Source organism: Amphiprion ocellaris, chromosome 15, assembly GCF_022539595.1.
Source record: "Amphiprion ocellaris isolate individual 3 ecotype Okinawa chromosome 15, ASM2253959v1, whole genome shotgun sequence".
NCBI classification, from domain to species: domain Eukaryota; kingdom Metazoa; phylum Chordata; class Actinopteri; family Pomacentridae; genus Amphiprion; species Amphiprion ocellaris.
In genome coordinates this window covers 10,929,574-10,949,696 of record NC_072780.1, presented here as the reverse complement: position 1 = coordinate 10,949,696, position 20,123 = coordinate 10,929,574, and the positions used below count along the sequence as shown (strand labels likewise).

The 20,123-nt window shown below is 39.6% G+C and overlaps 3 protein-coding genes across 4 annotated transcripts in view; 2 read left to right on the top strand and 1 right to left on the bottom strand.

Moving 5' to 3' along the window:
• Positions 1-1,578: 1,578 nt before the first annotated feature.
• On the top strand, positions 1,579-5,615 carry sla1a (Src like adaptor 1a). Its single transcript, XM_023296286.3, has 8 exons — positions 1,579-1,743; positions 2,179-2,275; positions 2,650-2,749; positions 2,946-3,032; positions 3,225-3,328; positions 4,131-4,262; positions 4,648-4,777; positions 5,036-5,615. Exons 2-8 carry the CDS (start codon positions 2,194-2,196, stop codon positions 5,235-5,237), a joined length of 837 nt encoding a protein of 278 aa, XP_023152054.2. The 5' UTR covers positions 1,579-1,743; positions 2,179-2,193; the 3' UTR covers positions 5,238-5,615.
• Positions 5,616-15,658: 10,043 nt separating this feature from the next.
• Positions 15,659-17,978, top strand: abitram (actin binding transcription modulator). The gene is made up of 6 exons (XM_023296220.3): positions 15,659-15,839; positions 16,008-16,059; positions 16,722-16,851; positions 16,985-17,061; positions 17,155-17,224; positions 17,474-17,978. Exons 1-6 carry the CDS (start codon positions 15,758-15,760, stop codon positions 17,609-17,611), a joined length of 549 nt encoding a protein of 182 aa, XP_023151988.1. The 5' UTR covers positions 15,659-15,757; the 3' UTR covers positions 17,612-17,978.
• ctnnal1 (catenin (cadherin-associated protein), alpha-like 1) overlaps positions 17,964-20,123 on the bottom strand; it is a 51,121-nt gene continuing 48,961 nt past the window's right edge. Inside the window, exon 19 of one of the 2 annotated variants that reach the window (XM_055017929.1) lies at positions 17,964-19,644. In XM_055017929.1, coding sequence (XP_054873904.1) covers positions 19,447-19,644 — 198 coding nt within the window. In that variant the 3' untranslated portion in view covers positions 17,964-19,446. The remainder of the gene's footprint in view (positions 19,645-20,123) is intronic. The other variant, XM_023296219.3, reaches the window with a different exon arrangement.

Genomic DNA, 20,123 nt, shown 5'->3' with positions numbered 1-20,123 from the left:
ATACTTGGATTCAAATTTAAAAAATATGCATATTTGTGTCGCTATAAAGAGAGATAAATGTGTGTTAGTGTATTAGAAAGAACTGAACATATACAGTGCTCTATTATCATGAACAGACTGCAGTTAGGTACCTTCTGTATCCCAGGATCTGCAGATGGAATTGATACCTGCTGCCATGAGATGGCACGAGACACCAGAAAAAGCAGTATTCAGAGGATTATCTGTCTAATAATAATTGTTGTCTCAAAACTGCAGCACACTGATACATTGGCATCGTCACACCTTCAACTACAACCTCTCCTCGGACTGTGGTGCACAGCGAGACAACAAAATAACACACAAATAACCTCAGAGCGTTGCAGGTATACACCAATAGGAAAACAGAACCTACAAAGTTTATACAGACAGTGACAAAGAATTGTCCAAAAAGGTTACAGAAGTGAAACTGAATTTGAACTTAATTTGAGTTCATCTGTGTTATTGTGGGAGGCCTTTTTTCTGATATTATTCTGATCTCTCTGCGTAGGTATGACACATTTCTGCGCAACCACAGAGGCAGAGTTTCAGCTAAAACCCTAAATATGAAAACTGGTAAATATAGACTTCCTGAGGCCGGCCACACAAGAAGAACATTTCATACTTTATCCTATATGTGTACCTTACTTTATCTGCATTCTCCCTGGTGGCTTGTAAGAAAAAAGAATTCACCTTTGCTTTAATGTATTAAACAAATTGTTGAGATACTTATACAATAGTGGAAAAAAGTTTGGAGTCACTCAGAAATGTCCTTATTTTTCAAAGAAAAGCAGTTTTTTTTTATAGCATTAAATTAATCTGGAATACAGTCTAGACATTGTTAATGTGGAAAATAACTATTCTAGCTGGAAACAGCTGATTTTTAATGGAATATCTACATAGGAGTACAGAGGAACATTTCCAGCAACCATCACTCCTGTGTTCTAATGCTACATTGTGTTAGCTAATGGTGTTGAAAGGTTAATTGATGATTAGAAAACCCTTGTTGCAATTATGTTAGCACATGAATAAAAGTGTGATTTTTCAGGGAAAACATGAAATTGCCTGGGTGACCCCAAACTTTTGAACAGTAGTGTATATAATACAATAATTCGGAGTATAAAGGAAACTGACTTAACTGACCAATGAGTTTTCAGAACACTGTTTTTCTCAATTTACTTACTTAAGCTGCAGGAATAACTTCACTTATATTTCTTCTTTTATTCCACTGTAGAATCATAACTGATGATTAGTTTAGTTTTAAATTGATATTATTAATTTTTATTGATTTTTTGAGTGATTATTGGAATTGTTTGACATATTGGTAAAAACACACTCGTGAAGATCTCAACTTCATTGAGGCAAAATATTTAAATTTAATTCATAGTGTGAAAACATCTATATATACTATGAACATCAACCAAAACAACACTTGTCTATAATAGAGCTTTCAGTTACTCCAAATAACTACATCAGGGCGACTGTTTTTCACTCACTTGTGTCTCAACAACACTTTTGCCTGCACTTCTTCCTCATTTCATTTACAGGAAGTGAGTTTGCAGTCAGATGCAGAGCTGCCACCACACTCTGTGACATGCCATTCCAGTAAACTCGTGTGAACATGGTACATCTGTAGTGAGTCTGCTGGTGCCATCATGCCCTGTTTGGACCAACATCTCTCCCACCGCACTTGATGCCATCGGAGGCGACGTGCTGCAGATTGTACAGGTTGGTGGCGACAGTTTGCCAAATCTTCTGTACAGACAAAACCGTTATTTCGCCATTCTGACCAACTGAACACTCTGTGCTGTAACTTTGGAATACACATCACATACGCAGGATCTGTTGAAATGGATTGAAACAGACGTATTTTTGATTAATCATAATTCAAATAATGTCATATAACTTGCAGTTTTGTAACAGGTTTTTGCAATGCATGAAGTCACTAGTCACTGTTAGTTGTCAGTACACACAGCGAGATGCTACAATGGAAACTCAACTCCGATAGCATCAAGCCTCAGCTTCCCCATTGTGCAATGAGCTGTCAGATGAGATAGCTCTATGTTCAGCTTCTAGGACAGCACAAACTTCTCAACGGAGAGGCAGAAAGAAGTTTAGTGCTATAAAGCTACAGATCGGCACGTGTTTTTGTCTTGACATCAGGCTGGAGTGCGGTCCATGTGGAGGATGGGGAACATGATGCGAGGTGTGAGTACAGGGAATAAGGGCAGCACCGACAACCTTGACAACTCTGTGAAAGGTAAGATGTCTTTGCAACTTCGAAATAGCATCGGCTGTTTTGTCATGAAAGGGTATTGTAAAGATTGCAGAGTGAACTTTTTCTCTGCTGCTCTCAACAACTGTTCTGCACTGTATGCAACAAAAACGGGCAATTTTTCCCAGTGAAAACCAGAAATGACTTTATTTGCACGCTACAGTATGCATGGATATGATAATATGACTATATCTGAATGTCAGGAGACACCGAGCTACCCCCAAACAAATTTAAAATAATACTCAGAACAGTAATTTCTGCCTGAGGCCTGGTCTTAGATTTTTTTTTCCCCAAATCATGCTGTCTGTGTATTACTATGTAGCTGTGTTTGCAAGTGTCATAAATATTGTTCTTGGCAGGTTCAGAAGATGACATGGTGGTGGTGCTCAAGGACTACCCCTCTCTTGAAATCAGCGAGCCCATCTACAGAACAGGGGAGAAGCTCCGAGTCGTTGCAAAGTACGATCTTGCTCTTGCATTCTCAATTAAAACAAGTTTTTAAAAGCAGACGGACGTTTGGAAGCTTAGAAATAACTGTGAGATGACAAAGTCTGAAAGGTCATTTTGCGTCATGATGTTCTAAGTTTGCTCAACAGAGAAGTGGTCACACAAAAGGTCAGTCTTTAATTCCGCTTTGTCTCCTTTTGGCGGTTAGGGAGGCGTACTGGTGGAGAGTTCGCTCTGTTCAAACAGGGAAGGAAAACTATATACCAAACAGTCATGTGGCTAAAGTGTACCATGGGTAAGTAAAGGTCTTTTTACTCTGCGATCCCCCTGTTATAAGGGAGATAATAAGAAATGTTAGTAACACAAGGTATTTATTAGTCAGTGTTGATTTCAAGGTTTTTGTGTTAGTTTATATAGAATTGATGTGCATTTATATTACAAATTCTACAAGTATTTAATCTGAACTCAATATTTTCTGCTCTGTCAGGTGGCTGTTTGAGGGAGTGGAGAGGCAAAAGGCTGAAGAGTTGCTTCTTCTACCAGGGAACAGAGTCGGCTCATTCCTGGTGCGTGAGAGCAGCAGAGAGAGAGGTGAGGACATGTACTGCTCACTTATTTTGTTTAATGTAAAGTTCAGAATGTAGAGTCTCTGTCGGAGAAATGAAATGCTTGTCAAGACTCCAAGCAACGTGCCAAGAAGAGATCAGGATGGTGTTAAAAGAGCAGCAAAGACCAGATCTGCTCAGATCCAAGTCGTGAAAAAGAAGATTCTAATTTGAGTGTTTTAAATATATTTCACGGCGAATATTTACAGCAGTTAAAGACTTATTTATTTTGCAGAAATTTACAGAACTGCATCAACACAGTCACATCAGCAGCTGCTAGGCTTAGCGAACCATAGAGGCAAGACACAGGAGGAAACAGCTCACCACTGTTTGGGTTCAGAAGGCCAAAAGCTGTTAAACTAAGCAAATCCAAACATCTCTTGGCTGTGACTTTATACTAGATAGAGGGACAAGATTTGATTTTCTCATCAAACTCTCAAAAAGAACACAAACATGCATATTTCCCTAAACTACAAACTGTTCCAATGAAGACACGTATTAGAGGAATTACTTGTAAGAGGAGTCTCTTGTGGCAAATTCCATGTGGCTATATTTTGATCTTAAACCTTAATTCAGTCATGATGCAATAATAATTTACAGTGATTGAGCAATGACATTACACCAGAGCTGTGACTTTTACTTCTGCTTTTACTTTGTTCCAGCATTTTTAATATGCTTGGGTCATTAGCTATTGATGCTCTCATGCTGATACCATTATGAGCTTATTTTTGAGAACGGCCAATGTTGAAAACCTGTTAATAAGTATGTGGTGTGTTTCATATCCTCAGGTCAGTATTCGCTGTCGGTGAAGCACAGAAGCGTGAAGCACTATCGTATCTTCAGACTGGATAACAGCTGGTACTACATCTCACCACGTCTCACTTTCCAGTGCTTGGAAGATATGATCAACCATTATTCTGGTGGGTTGATGCACAAACAGACTTGCGCAATCACATGTCCTTAAATAGCCGAAATGACTTTTCATGTTCCAAACATAGTAGCATTTCTTATCAGTAACTTTAATACATTTCCTGCACTGATGGAACTTTTTTAGAACAAAACAGGAAGTGAGATACAACATGTTTGATGGTGACCGCTGGTGCCTGTACACGATGACAGAAGTGCTGGTGTTTATCGTAGAGACAGTGAAATATGTTTGATCTCCAACCAATCTGTTTAACAGGTTTGATTTGTGTGTTTGCTTGATCAGTCGAGTGTGGCAGCGGTTAATGCAAACTATGCAACTGGTGTTTGTTTGTAAGAATGAGAGCCGTTATTTTACTTCCCGTATCTTTGCCTCCTCAGACTCTGCAGATGGTTTATGCTGTGCGCTGACCTCTCCATGTCTGTCGGGCACAACTCAGCCACCAGATGCAAGTCTAGCAGCTCCACCTGTAGTCATGCGACGCAACTTTGACTGGAACAAAGTAGACAGGTACAGAAAATGAAATCATATGTAGCGGCTCTAATCAAATCAGGATGACAGTGCAAGAGGAACACAAGGAAGTGTTACAAAATTCAAAGTGTGTAAACAGGAAGTCTTTCGATTGGAGCCACTTCATTAGAAATGGCTGAATTAATCAAGCATCCATCTAAATCTTTATCTGTAAAATATAAACTCAAGGTGGAGGATTTTTTTTAAAAGCTGGCAAAAATTGTCGATCATTTATGCCTTCATCCCTGCTCTCTACAGGAAACAGCTGGTCAGCACAGACAGCTGCAGCGAGAACATGGTGAGCTACGGAGTCAGGAACAGCATCGCAGCCTACCTGTCCTTCTCTGGAGATCAAGATGCTGCACGGCTAAAAGCAGAGAACAGGAAGAAGAAAAGTAAATCTGTGTACGCCCTCCCTGAAAACAGCCTCCCAACCGCTGGCTTTGATGATGACTTCTAGAGACAGCAGGGACGCTTGAAAGACTGGAATACCTTCAAGATGAGGCCAACAGAGGATGACTGAGGGTCATATCCTAAGCATCAAAGTGTGATAGTTTCTAGCACTTTGAAAGACTTTAACAATAATCCAAATGGCACAACCATGTACACAATGACTGAATGAACAATGAGGAGTTGAACTGGATGACAGTGCAATTAAACTGTGAAGTGTTTGCTACACACAGGGCTGGAAAACAAAGCCTGGCATTATGACAGTAAAATAAAAGACTTGAATGCTATGGATGTTGCTGGGCAGTATTAATGTGTATATTAATGTTATCAGTTTTCAAACTATTTTCTGTGTTAATAAATGTTGAATGGTAGATTGACCATAATGTGACATGAACTCAAACTTGCATCAATTGAGTTCTTTGGCTACTACGCTGATGCATTTTCACTTCATTAAATTGATTTGATGAATGTGTCAGCAAACAGTTATTTACACGTGGATTTGGAAGGACATTATTGAAATGTGGATTCCTCTTATTCAAATCAAACTAACTCTGGTTTTCGAAGCAGTTCTATTCAGGATTATAATAGCTCGGTGCTATCTACGAAACCAGCCATCTTGGGTGCCATTGTAATGTAAGGTGCGTCACTAATAGAGGGTGTTACACAACACACAGCAGTACAAGCAGAACATAACACAACGTTTCCAGATTTCAAACCAATTTAATATCGACTGAAATATTCTGAATGGTTCAAAATGAAGTTCCATGTTGGTGGAAAAGGGGTCACTTGATAATTGTTAGTTCAATATCAATCTGATTCACCAGATGTGGATTGTGCTGTCTGTGTATTACCATTTTGAAAATCCCCTTCACTACAGGAAACAACAACAACAGATTTCAGACTTGCAGTCCACCACACTGAAAGCTTTAAGTTTTGTTTAGCATTTGGATCCTGCACTACGGCAGCTTTGCTAATGTCTTTTCCTAGTGAATTGATCATTTTAATGTCAGTAATCACCTCAGTACGTAAAAACGTCCCACCAGAACAATTCTCCCATCACTGTTGTGCAGAAACAGTATCGCTGCACCCTTGGTTTAGTTCAAAACTCTTAAATTTAGCTCCGTCTAATATGATTGCGATTGGTTTAAAGAAATAAAAAAAACAAGCCAAAAACAAGACTGGGCCAATATTCACCCTCTTATTTTGCTTTGTTTTGCACTCCGTTAACTCCTGAATGGGGTTTAAGGTTCTTTAGCAGCACCAGTCATTTAATGTTGGTCTGTCATCAATTTGGCGCTGGGCAGATAGTGTATAGTGGTACAGCTGAGTAACAATTCTTGGTTTGTCAGTATGAGCAGCCCCTCTCATATAGTCATTTGATATACTTTTAACATAAAATACTGCATAAAACATCTTGTATCTTACATGATTTGGTGTTTAGTTGGTAGAAGAAATAATCACAGATTGTTTGTAAGATTAAAAGTGCAACTTCGCTGGTAATTTTATTGGTGATTGCCAGACAGGTTTAAAGAAACAGACCACTAATTCCATTATAGATATAAGTTTGACCACAGCGCATAAATTCAAATGTTAATGTTTAAGTTCTTCCTCTTGTATTTTGGCAAATAAGTTTCCACAAGATCTCTAGTTTTAAACAAATCATGACCTGTCATTGTTCATACCGTCGGTGTGATTTGCACTTTAAGATGTGAGCAATTATAAGAATTTAGGAACCTTTTTTTTTCCCCAAGGCTTAAATATTACAGTGCCTATATTGGGCAGACGTTCTGAGAGTTCCTAAATTCAACTTTCCGCATAAACACACTGACAAACTGCAGATACTTGTTGAACTTCCTCTGTTGAGCTGCGACTTTTATTGCCTGTGAGACGGACTCACTAATTCTGGTCGCCATATGACAGGCTGTCAGAATAAGTGCCATTTAACAAGAACATAAACTGCAAACACGGAAGATCTATCACTACTACAGTGGAATTATTTGCGCTAGAAAATAGATGTGCCTGCACAACTTCCTTGTCTGTATTTACCAGCTGGACCTAAACTTTTTTAACCACTGACCCCAAAGTGCAGACTGTGGGTTAAAATAGAGAGAAGCATGTGCTGTTATCTTTTCATGCCGTCTCTGCTTGTTATCTATAGCTTTCTACCCGTTATTGGTGCATTTGAGTCAGAAAGTGTGACAAATATGTCTGAGAATGTGAGCAGAGTCGAGTCAGTCAGTCAGTGAGGAAAAGTTCAAGTTGACTACATGTACCGTTGAAACAGGAGTCGTGTCTGTTTAAAGCAGATTCTGGGGCCAGACGTGGTTACAAAATAGATGTGAGGGGTTGCAAAATGATAAATTACTACACAAAATTATGCTTACATTATGCTTGCTTTCTCTAATCTTTGCTATGCATGTGATGTATTGGATGAACACTCAAATAAATGTTTGACAAGGAGGGAAAAAAAAGGTCAGGAGCAGAAAAAGGTTGCAGGAGAACGCAAAACTTGCCAGGGGGGATTTACAGAAAACTGCCAACCTTATTTATTTGTTTTCATTAAATTTACAAGCCAACTGTGTGTGATCAGTTGAGACAAGCTCAGCACTTTCTTCTATGTTAAATAAAAGAATCAAACCGTGGCGCTGGCTTGTTTTAAAGTCTCGTAAAATATCCCCAAGTAACTGATTGGATTAAAGTCAAAGGATGTGTGTGTGTGTACGTGTGTGTTGAATGGAACAATCAGCGATGCAGACACACACACATCTGGTAGCCGACTGCTGCACCACGCAGAGCTGCCGTCCAGTCAGCATTACTCACTCCCAACGCCAGGCTGCCTCTCCATGTGCAACCGGTCTAGGAAAGACTGGAGATGAAACCATCACAAGGCTGTGAGTGGATTTGCGGTTAATCAGCGTCTGTTGTCACTTTTAGTCACATGTGTGTAACAGTGTGGGTGAAGCAAAGTCCATCTCTGAATCTGAATGAAGGCAAAGTTCTGGGAATCCGTCAGAGGCCGCTTTATTCAAAATAAACCAAACTCCCCCTCTGATCGCTCGGTTCATCCATATTCACACCGGTGAAGATTCCACATAAAACAACAACTCTTCCCTGAAATCACTCGAGGATTTACTGTAACACCGATGCAGATAAGAAAGACAATCTTCCGCCGCCCTGCCAATCATCACACATCTGTGTGTGTACATGGCGAAGACAAAGGCTCTCAGTAGGGCGACGAGCGGAAGAAGAAATACAGCTCAAACTTCACAAAACCAGATACCCGCTCAGTGCATGCTGTCTTACAAGAAAACCCCGGGTTCAGCATGACTTTGAGATGAGCAAAAGAAATTCAAAGCCCCCTGTTCTCCATTTGATTTTTGTTTGATGTTACAGAGGATGTAAGCACCAAGAAAAACACTCCCACAATGCACTCTGGCCTCTAGTTGTTTTTTTTTTTTTAACTTCCTGAGTGAAAACAAGAAGAGGAAGAAGAGTCGAGGCCCGTCCATGTCTCTGTCTCTAGGACTGGGATCAAGGCGCAGAGAGAAACGAGGGATAAGTGAAGGAAATTAAGAAATGGAGAGATGAATCCTCCTCTTACAGCCTGTTTTCTGGTTATCAGGCTCTTCTAATCTCACCACATCCTCCTCTCTGCTCCGAGACCCAGCTGTCCAAACCTCTGACATCACCACTTCAGCGCTGGATGCTCGGTGGTGAGCTGCAAAAAAATCCAGATAAACGTTTCCTTTGCTTAATCAAGAATGCACTGCTTTACATGAAAACTGCGGCTCTCCTCGCATGGAAATGTGGCTCATCCTTAAAGTGACCTAAAGATCAAATATACGGGTTTTGTTGAAAACCACTTTTACGTTAGTCTTCATGTTTTTCAAATCATCTATAGTGCAAATAGACGTCAGCGTGCTCGTTTCCTGCCAGAAAACCTCACACTGTGAGCTGTTGGTACTTAGAGCTTAATTTGGTGTAAAATATGACGTCCCACTCTAACTTTAACTCTGACCACTTCCTGCAGGTGTAGAATAGAAATGAGTCTAGATTTCTATCTCGCTCTAAAGCCGGACGTTAATATAAGCAATGGAGACTGAAAGATAACAATGTATTTTATTAGAAACCCTAAAAAAAATGCAAATGAATGGTTGCCACATGACAGTTTTTACCAAATCCTGTGAATAACCTCTTCTAAAGAGTATTGTCAACAACACTGAGTGTTTGCCTCGGAAGCAGCACATGAGAACATTTAATGTTGAACCAGGGGCCTGAGCCAATACACACAACCAAATCCAAGGCTGTCCAGAGAGCCGGGGGAAAACAAACAAAAACGGAACATTCAAAGAAAAAAAATGTAAAAAAAAAAAACGCTCCAAAGGTCTACGTCTTTTGCCAGGGAACGAGGCGGCCTTATGTGATCTCCCAGAAAACTATGTCTGCTCCCGTTCCCTCAGTCACTTCTCATAAATTCTACAGAATGTGGCAGAATGTTCAGTGCTGCTCATAAAGTTCTATTTTCACATCTGTAACACAAAATTTTAAAAAAAGCAAAGGGAAAAAATACGTGACGAAAACACGGTGACAATCGCTGTGAAACAGTAGCATGACTATGCTGTGCTGTTTCAAGGATTTTTTTTACTTGCTTCTAACAACTACTGCATTGGCCAAACTAATAATAGTTACATGTGCTGCTACTTTTCATTCACAGCCAACTGACACTGTATTAAAGCTAAACAATACATCTTAACAGCCTAATAAAATGCTGAGAAATCTGTGTCCGACTATCTGAGCGGGGAACTACCTGACGGAATATTTTTGAAGAAAACAACCATTTGGCCCTGGAAAGCTTCAGTCAGGCGGAGGCATAAATGAGTTTTTCTGGGAAGCACAGATATTTGGACAAAAATGGACTACAAAAGAGGTGGAGAGTTCCTATTGGAGAAAAGTTCACTTTCCATGAGGAGATTTTCTTGCAGATGTTTGGCACGTGGCATCTCATAAATAACCAACCTGAGATTATGCAGAGCCCTTTTCCTAATTGAAACTTCAACTGCTGGCAGACCTAAATAAACCCAGATGTTGACTTTATAAACGCACATATCTCTTCCAGTTTGTCATAAAGTCCTTTTAATAATTACTGCTTTAGCAGGTAGGTAGGAATCCAAAGATGAAAACCTCTTAATACCTGTAAAATATCCTTCATGTGTGCACAAGGATCTCTGTCTTCATCGCCTTCAGCGCCTGTAGAACCCCATTTATCTCTGCAGAATGACAAGCAGGGGGGCAGCTCTGAACAAATTAGCGTCAGGAATGAGTCTGAAGCACTTCATAGTTGGTGAAATGACAGCAAAAATGAGGGCAGTAAAGATGGATGGGCATCAGGTCAAACCGTGGGTATCAGATGAATGTGTCAAGAAGGCAGATATAAATATGCGAATGATGTGATGGAGAAGCTGTGGATGAGACTCATAACTGTAAAGGCATTTATTCATCAAGTAGCCTGTGACCATTTAAACTAGACTAAAATTATTCAAAAAAAATCCTCTAAAGGTCATTGTTTGTCTTTATAAATCACAAAATGAAAGTACCGTGTCCTAAACTGATGGTCAGCAGTTGAACAGTTTCGACCACTTCCTCTTGTTTTCACACTTCAGCAGTCAAACTAAAACTCCATCAGCGTTCTCTCACTCAGATGGTAACTTTTTGGCAGACTTTTTCTTTCTGCTGTAATGCTTTGACAGAACAGAACAGAGCATTTTAGCTCTGGGAGGAGCAACTCCAGCTGATCCCACCTAATCCCCGTCTATCCCACAGTCATATTTAAAATATTTAAACACTGCTCTAACTTTTCTCTTATTAGATGCAGTTGTGTACGTTATGGACTTTCTGAATATCACTGCGCTCTTCATGCAAACTGCTGCATCTTTAAAGGAATAGTTAGATGGTTTTTTGGGGAAAAAAGTTACATAACTTCTTATATCTGCAGCGGCACAGACTGGAAACAACTCTCCATGAGAAAGAGCATTTAACTGTTCCGTCACACTTTCATCTGCACTGGCTTCTGTGTTTGGTGAAATTGTTAGTCCTAAAAACCCATCAATGGAACAACAGGGTAACAAGTCAGAGGAGATATAATAAGCGTCTGTCTATGTGTGTGCTGTTGTCACAGCAACAATAAATCCACCTGTAACATAAACAAGGTGCAGTTAAAATGTTATCACTTGCTCAACACGCAGTCTGATCTTTTCCCTGTGATTTAATTTGTTGTATTCTGTCAAATTTATTGTTATGACCTTGAGAGAAGGGAGCAGCACTTGATGTGAAACAGTTCTCTGATGAAATACCGCATGTTTGATTCTAAACACACACACACACACACACACACACACACACACACACACACACACACACACACACACACACACACACACACACACACACACACACACACACACACACACATTTTTCAGTGCCTGAGGCCTTGCTGCTCTTGGAGAAAGGCCAGGAATAACAGAGCAGCTCTGACATGATTGATTGCACCTTTGGCTGCCGATTACCACACAGAGAGCTGCAGCAATAATCATGTGAAGCGGGACCAGCTAATCAGAGCCATAGCACTCGTTTGCAGACACAACATTTATAAAGTTCACAAGCCAAGAACCAGATTGAAACACGATGATTAGGAGCTGCGGGGTTTCTCAGGTGTTAGCATGTTCGCCGACAGCTGACTAACAGCTTTTTTAGCTTTGCTTTTTTATCTAAACTTTCCATGAAGTAAACAGATGAATGAAGGTAAATCTGCCCGTGGTTGTGATACTGTAATTGTTGATCAGTCTTTTCATTAGAGCATAAAGCCCATAAATTCCCTAAGAACACCTGCATCCTCTCGCTTTTCCCTCTTTCATTTTCCCCAACATGTACATATTTATTGCCACAGGATTCAGGATGTCTTTTCAAAAACTGGCTTAGTTTTTATAAAAATTATTTTGTATTTTGCACAAGAGGAGCCAAATCCCACTGCCCTTAGCCTCAATAACTGCTATAAGTCAAGTTCTGCAGCATTTCAGTGGTGAAAGTAACCCAATTAAAAAACAATTCATACTGAAAAATATAATTTTTTACTTTAGGTTGACAAAAATCTTGAATCTTTGCTGACTTCAAAGGTCCACCGCTCTCCCTCTGTGTCACATTTAGGTTTTCTGCCACTTTTGACAACAAACATATGAGCGTTTTCTTTCTAGCCACACCCCATTCATGCATAAGTGGTGCAGAAGCTGCATTTGATATGCCATTTAAAAGGTTTCTGCTCCAAAATACACAGGACTGGAAAAGGATTAAATGCGCTCTTACTAAAATCTAACTCTTCTGATGTGACAACAGAAAAAGCCTTGCAAAAATGCTTTACATGAAAATTCCAAGTTTATTTGATCAAAGTTGACTATACATACCCATAAATCCAGTGGGTTTTGAATGTGCATTTTGGCAGCATATGGCCGCTTAATGGCAAATGCAGATGTGAGCCTTGTCGCTTTCCAGGAAAAAGACAGGCAGTATTTCTAACTGCAGCATTCCCTCTGTCTTCCTGGACATTTATTAAATGCTGAAATGCTGAAGCTGAGGATGAGTTGCATTAAATTCCTCTCCTCAACAGTGAACCGCTTAATGTCATACTGACACCTCATCTGCAGGACAAAAAGTAATCCCTTCCTTTGCAGTACTTCTATCTGTCTCACTATGCACAAGTATCTCATCTGCTAACAGCTAATTGGGAGGTAAGAGGCAACAATTCCCTTGTGTCCACAGTCACTTAGTGCAAAGAAGGAGAAGGAGAAGTCACACAAGCATCACCTCCCCCTTGCCATGGCTCTACACTTCCCTTATCAGGATGCTGGACAACTTCCATGTGGAGGGAGAGAATGCTGGAGCCAAACAGACAAACAGCAGGCCAGAGAAGACTGGCTGCTCGCTATAGCAGTAGCTGACGTGGAGCTAAGTGTGCATCCCACACACACACACACACACACACACAGAAGCTTTTGCAGCTGGAGCCACTCGAGATGCCTGTCTGACAGCCAGCTAGTGAACCTCGAATTCAAGTCTAGAAGAGTGGGAGACCGAGCGAAGTTCCTTTCCAAGAATAAGTAGCAAAGGGTTGGGAATGTACACAGACTGACAGATTACATATAGGCAATGAGCAGATTGATGAACAGATGCACACACACTCATGCAAACATCCTGCAAGGTCTCCTGCTTGTTAACACAACATATGGATCTTTTTAACCTCTGACACAATTTGAAATCAGAAGTTGTCACATCTTCTTGACCTGTTCTGACAGAAGACCTGATCGAAATTCCTATTTCGCCTTGTTGCTCCTCTAATAGCAGCTACTGTTGCAAATATAGTTCGCTACAAGCATTGTTGGGTCATAAATAAAGCTGTTAAATTATATTACGACTGCCCTGTTCATTGTGCATGACTGTATTTTTAGTGTGATGCAAAACTGCCTATCTGTGGCACACTCCCTTTGTGTCCACTGTTTCCACAATGGTTTTGTGTTTCATCTCTGAATTAATTGCATACTGCAGCCCACCACAGACGGAGGAGTAATGGAAAAACTCATTATGATGGGTCCTGACAGCAAAACTTTCCAAGACTTGGTAGTGGTGAGCAGATAAATGGAAAACTCATCGTGAAACCAAACGTCAGCCGAGTCTCCCCGGCTCTTGTGCTTTCTTTCTCTCAATTATGTGACCAGGATGAAGTCATCATCATTCAGTCCGCCTCGTGCCAATGCCCGTCCCGCAAAAAAATGTTCCCCTCAGCAGTGTCCACACTGTACAAGCAGCACATCATGCCAGATATGTTCGGTATGTGATTAGTCCAAGTCCAAGAGGGGCTATTTGTCAGATCCAGGGAGGGAAACATTCCTGCATCCATTCTCTCCCAGACCTCTTCATTACATAATGCATCGGGACACAGAGTCATCATGCTTATATCTTGGTCTGGCATCTGTGAGAATCATTAGTGCTGAGTGAAAGGGAAAATGGCACACGGGTCAAAGTGTGGAAATTGAACAGATGGCACAAAACTGACTCTGCGAGCTGACATAGCAATTATCATATATTGCCTGTTGAACTGGTTTACATAAAGACAATTGTATCCAAATTGAATTGAGTGGCAACATTTTGTTGCTGACAAAAAATATTGCAGACGCTTTTGCCTAAATGAATTGTGATAAGGAGTCTGCATGTGTAGGGTTAAACTGCATTAACATTGTAGTATACTCTGGTTGTTAGCAGCAGTCTGACATCTAGTGGACAAGGTGAAAAATCATTCTGTTTCCCAGAGGTGAAGCTGCATCTCAGTTTACAACAGAATGGTGGGATTAATCTGCAATGGGGTAATTTTAAAAAATAAGGTTTAGGTCCAACCATTTGAGTAATTTTAAAACAGAGCAGAAATGTTTTGGCCAGTGGCTCCCTCTACAAGACAGGTTGATGTGTAGTAATTCAGGAATCCCCCTTATCTTATGGCTCTTATCACATTTTGTGTTGATGTCGCCAAACAAATTTGCAATTATGGATTGTCACATATCAAATGTCTCACCATAAAAAAAGCTTTTTTTGAGCCTTGAGACATCTGTCTGCGTTGCCTGCTTCAAATGCAACCTGAAGCACGAGAAATCTGGAATAAATCAGTTGAGACTTTGGACAATATCCATAATCAGGAAAATTCACCACAGTTAAAATGTTCCAAATCTGAGTTTATCTGTCCAGCAAATGCAGGTCCACAGAAGTACTGAACTGTGAGGATGTTAGTCTGTTACTTCTTTATCTTTGTGATTATTTGAAGATAGCAAACTGAAGAAAACTCTGCTGCAAAACCACTCACAAATACTCGACACAGGGAACACATTACTTCAGGACTGATTGAACTACACTGGATTGACATTCGTAACAGAATTCACTTGAAAATTCGCTTAGTAGACATTTAAAAGCATTAAATCTCTACCTACTCTGTCTACATTTTACATCCAGAACTTTTAACCACTTATTCCGCACTCAGAGCCCTCAGACGTGAGAATAAATTGTTAGTGAAAATCTCAGTCCTAGTTTAAAACAAAAGGGACCATGACTTTACTGTTTTAGCCCCAATGCAGTGGAACAAGCTACTACACTACAGCTACTTACAGTCAGAAAAGCTCAGTCAGTGCTTCTGTTCAAAACGTTTTTCAAAAAATCCACTTACAGTTTACAGACAGACAGACATGACTCATATGACTTATAGTTGATTGCTGTAATAGATAAATATTTGCTATGATGCACAGTATTGTAAAATACGCAATATTCGCCTTACCTAAGACTCCCCAGAGGAACCTTTTGCCTCTTGAAGCTTTCGGATGAGTTTGAAGGACGGACCACCTGGTGTCACACCATCTACTGTCCGTGAAGCAAAGTAGTGGCCAAGCTAATATAGTGCTTTAAATTAGTGTTCGTTATTTTGTGTTTTAGTGAGTCCTTTTGATGGACTGCGTGGAGGAGAAAGACACAGAAGCAAATGCGCCTTCAGTTGTCGACAGATATTACACTCGCTGGTACCGAGCCGGTAATTACTTTTATATTCCTACCATGTTTACTAGCTAACATGCGGCTAAGTTCAGGGAGCTAACGTTGGGAGAACTTGTGAGTTCAGAGAGAGAAAACTTTAGAGATTTATTCGAACCAGCAGAAACTGAATTAAAATGTCACAAATGTGATTGTTGTTGTTATTTAGATATGAAGGGGAAACCGTGTGAAGACCACTGTATCCTGCAGCATTCAAACAGGTAATAGTGAATAACAATATGTGCAATACCACTGATATGTGCAAAACTGGTATTTCTAGAACTAACACTTATGTATATTTGGGTTATTTATTTTTTATTTTTTGTATGACTTGAAAGTCTGAATTATCCCATTTGCTGCTGTAGCAAGGCAAATTTACCCACTGTGGAATTAATAAGGGCTTATTTTATCATATATTATCTTATCTCCTCTTTTCTTATTTTATTTTCTCTTATAATATAAGCATACACTAATTTATGTATACATTGAGTAGCCATTAATATAGCTACACGTGATACCCAAATACCGTCTCTTATAAAATGCACTTTATTGTTTATAGATTTTTTTTGATTCAATCTTATGTTTTGAGGATTTTCTTTTTGTCAGTGTTTTTTCTGCCTTATATTCAACATTGTGATAATCATCCATCATATTTTAAATGCTACACACTGAATATTGAACTAAAATAGGACTTTAAAAAATTCCTTGACCTGTCTGAATATAATTGGTGTAATTTTGATTTTATTATTGCTTACAGTTTTGCATCACACTGTCCTAACAGAATGTAATACCCAGTCAGTATGACGGACCCCTAATCACTAATACTGTTACCTTCAGAGAGTGCTTGATAGACTTGAAAAATGTGTTGTTTTTTTCTTTGCAGAATATGTGTTATTACTTTAGCAGAAACCCACCCGATCCTTCAGAATGGCCGCACAATCAAAAGCATCAATTACCAGATCAGTAACGGCTGCAGTCGGCTGAATAATAAAGTGTCTGGGAAGTCCAAGCGGGTAATCAGTGAAGCTCTATTTGATTTTGATCTATTGATTTATATGCATAGATTTATTCTTGTGTTGTTTATATTTCACCCATTGTCAACATGTGAAGTTTTTGTCCTTACTTTTTGTTTTATTCCTACAATAGGGAGGGCAGTTCCTTACTGATTTCGCACCTTTGTGTAGGATAACATGCTCAGATGAGACTGAGTACACGATCTACAGGTGAACCATAGTCTTTTTTTTTTTTTTTCAAAGTGTACATTTATCGTCAACATACTTGTATGTCATGTTCACTTACATAAATGTTTGCTTTAGCTGCATCCGGGGCCGTCTTCTGGAGGTCAACGAGAATATTTTAGAAGCACCTGAGCTCTTGCTGGAAAAGGTAAATAATTTGTTAACTGCACAGCTTCTTATATGTTTTCTAGCATTATCCTGTACAACTGCATTTATGTAAAAATTAATACACTGTATCTACAACATATTTGTTGTATTTAAATGCCTGTAAGGAGTTTGGATGGCAATTTAATAAACCACGAAGTAGCACGATCAGTTACTTCAACAGGATCATTAAAGCCTCATCTTATGAAAGCAAATGTTTGCAATGTTTCACTTGTGTTTTGTCTATTACCAGCCGTCCACTGATGGATACATCGCTGTCATCCTGCCAAAGTTTGAGGAGAGCAAGAGCATAACAGAAAATCTACTGAGCAGAGAGGAGTTCGAGAGCGTCGTCTCCAAACGTAGCGATGCCCAGTCACAAACTTCCTGACGAAGCTCCACACTTTGGCTATAGTCAAATTTTCTGGGAGAATTTCTTTCCCCTCACACTCACCTGCTCAGAGGAGGACTGAGAACATTATTGTGGAAAGCGGTGTTTTCATCGGGTCACTTCTGAACTTTTGTGTACAATGCAAGCACCGTGCCTCTAGGTTATTATATACACATTGTTTTCATGTTTCAGATTTTCATGAAGGGTCCAGGAAGCATTTCAGTTTACAGTGCTTTATCTTTGGTTTGGTTTTGCTGTAGGAAGCATGAAAAATGACTTGCATTCTGTTGTTAAATATTGGAAATACTCTTCAGTAAAAAATATTTTTGTAAAATATCAATGAAACGAAACAGTCATTTAAGAAAAATATTGTTTATTTTTTGTCACTTTTCTTTTACCTTTCAGCAGTCAAAAGAATAGGTGGTCCAAAACTAGATCTGATTTCTTCACTTCTGTAGCGCCACTACTATACCAGCATCCTTAGCTGCTCTCAAACTGTACAAAGATTCTCTAAAGCTTAATGTATGTTATACATTTCAGACAATATCACACCTCACCTAGTACCAAAGTCATTACCTTGGGATATACACGTACATTTATATATATATGCTTCAAGTACCATATTATATATACCCTTTAATACATATTGGCAAACTAGGCAGCTTCACAATGATAGTCTTCATAACAAGTACACTTCAAGGTTCCATTTGACACAGGTGCCAGTGCAGAATTATCTTTCATTTCTTTGTGAGGAAACTATGTCAAGAGTATGCCATGTACATAGAATAGGATTTGATAATACTCAGGACACTATAAGCAAAGGTCCTGACTTCCTAAAAGCATCTTTGTGGCTTTATCAGTTTTTTAGTTTTTTGAGTAGCCAGGCTTAAATAAAAATGTCCCTAGGGACCAACATTGGAGTTCTACAAGTTTTGCATTTTCTAACATTAGCAACAAGATGTCCTCATGAAAATCTGATTCTTCATGAGGACAAAACATTTGGCATTGTGATTTTTTTTTTTTTTTTTTTTGCATTTCCCAACTAATATGGCACATGGGGAATGTTCCATAGTAAATTCTATGGCAATCAGACATTAATTATATGGCAAGGTCAACTTTAAAATGCATATCTAGCCAAGTGAGATGCTGATTACAAAGCCAGTGATCAAGGATGCTACGTACCACTATGGTTAACATTACATAAAAAGTGTTAACATTACAAGCCTATGATCATAGCAGACTCAAACACAAAGGTTTGGTGATGATGGCGTACATGCACGGTGGGTTTTCAGTTTTCACTTTGCTTTCTTTTTGTTTTCATTGAACTTGTGCAACACGTTTACAGTATACCACAAAACAAATAGGCTTGTTACACGGAGGCACGTAGTGAAGACAGATGTATGGCTGAGCTGAGCATCAAGCAGAGTTCTCTCCTGATTTCTGGTCAGTTTATCAATTCAGGGGCCAGAGAAGTGATAAAAGTGATTGCAAAATCAGGTATGCGCCAGGCCTCACCTTCTTTAGAGACTCACTATCATAGCGGTGGCTGATTGTCTCCATCTTGTGGACTGAGGTGGAACTGGTGCTTTAGGTAGCAAGCTTCCCCATCAGCTTGGATCTGCTTTTTCTCCTGTAAACTTAATAATTTACCATCTTGACAGCAAATACAAACTCCAGCTGACCCAAGGCAACCATCTTCACCCCACAGCTCTAGCCCACTCTTTAGTGGGTGCATGAGGATGAGGGGAGTATTTTCTGGATTCTCCAGAGAGGTGAGGTTGGCTATGTGCTGCTCCAACAAGAGTAGTGGACAAAAGAAGAGGCTGTCTCCTGGATTATTTGCTCTCTAGGAGGTTGAGACCGGCCATGTGCTGCTCCAGGGATTTCACCCCAAAGCCGTTGCTGTTCTTGCTGTTGAGAGCTCCCTCCTCTTTGACAGGTGTGGATGAATCCTGCCTTTCTCTCCAGTCCTGTGGGGAGCTCAGGCTGGTCCTCTCTGACTTGTACTGCAAAAGGACAGCACAGAGAAGAACCTAATGAAAAAAAGGCACACTTCTAAGTATGAAAATAAACCTAAAGCTAATATAAACTACAGTTTTATAATAAAAATGGATCACAAAACTTATGTATGTAAAAGGTGACGCTTGCATTAATGAACCTTCTGACAGTTAGAACCTGACTTTGCAGCTCTCAGCATTATGGAGTGCGAAGCTCATTGCTTTGATTTTATGACCAACGACTTAACTGTTCCAAACTAAAGTGTAACATTTTTGGCTGTAAAAATCCTGTTTTCGGTGACAAAACAGGAGGCACAGTTTGCAACTAACTGGTGACCACAGTGGAGCTATAAGAAGCTAAAGGGACAGATATTTGAGGTTAGGGCCTAGGGTAAGGACAGCAAAAATGAGCTAAAAGGAGAGTGAATATTCCCTAAAAACACAACTGTAAATAAATACTAAAAAAGCTACTGAAAGTAAAAAATGAAAGGCAACTGGTTGCTATAAAGTTTTCC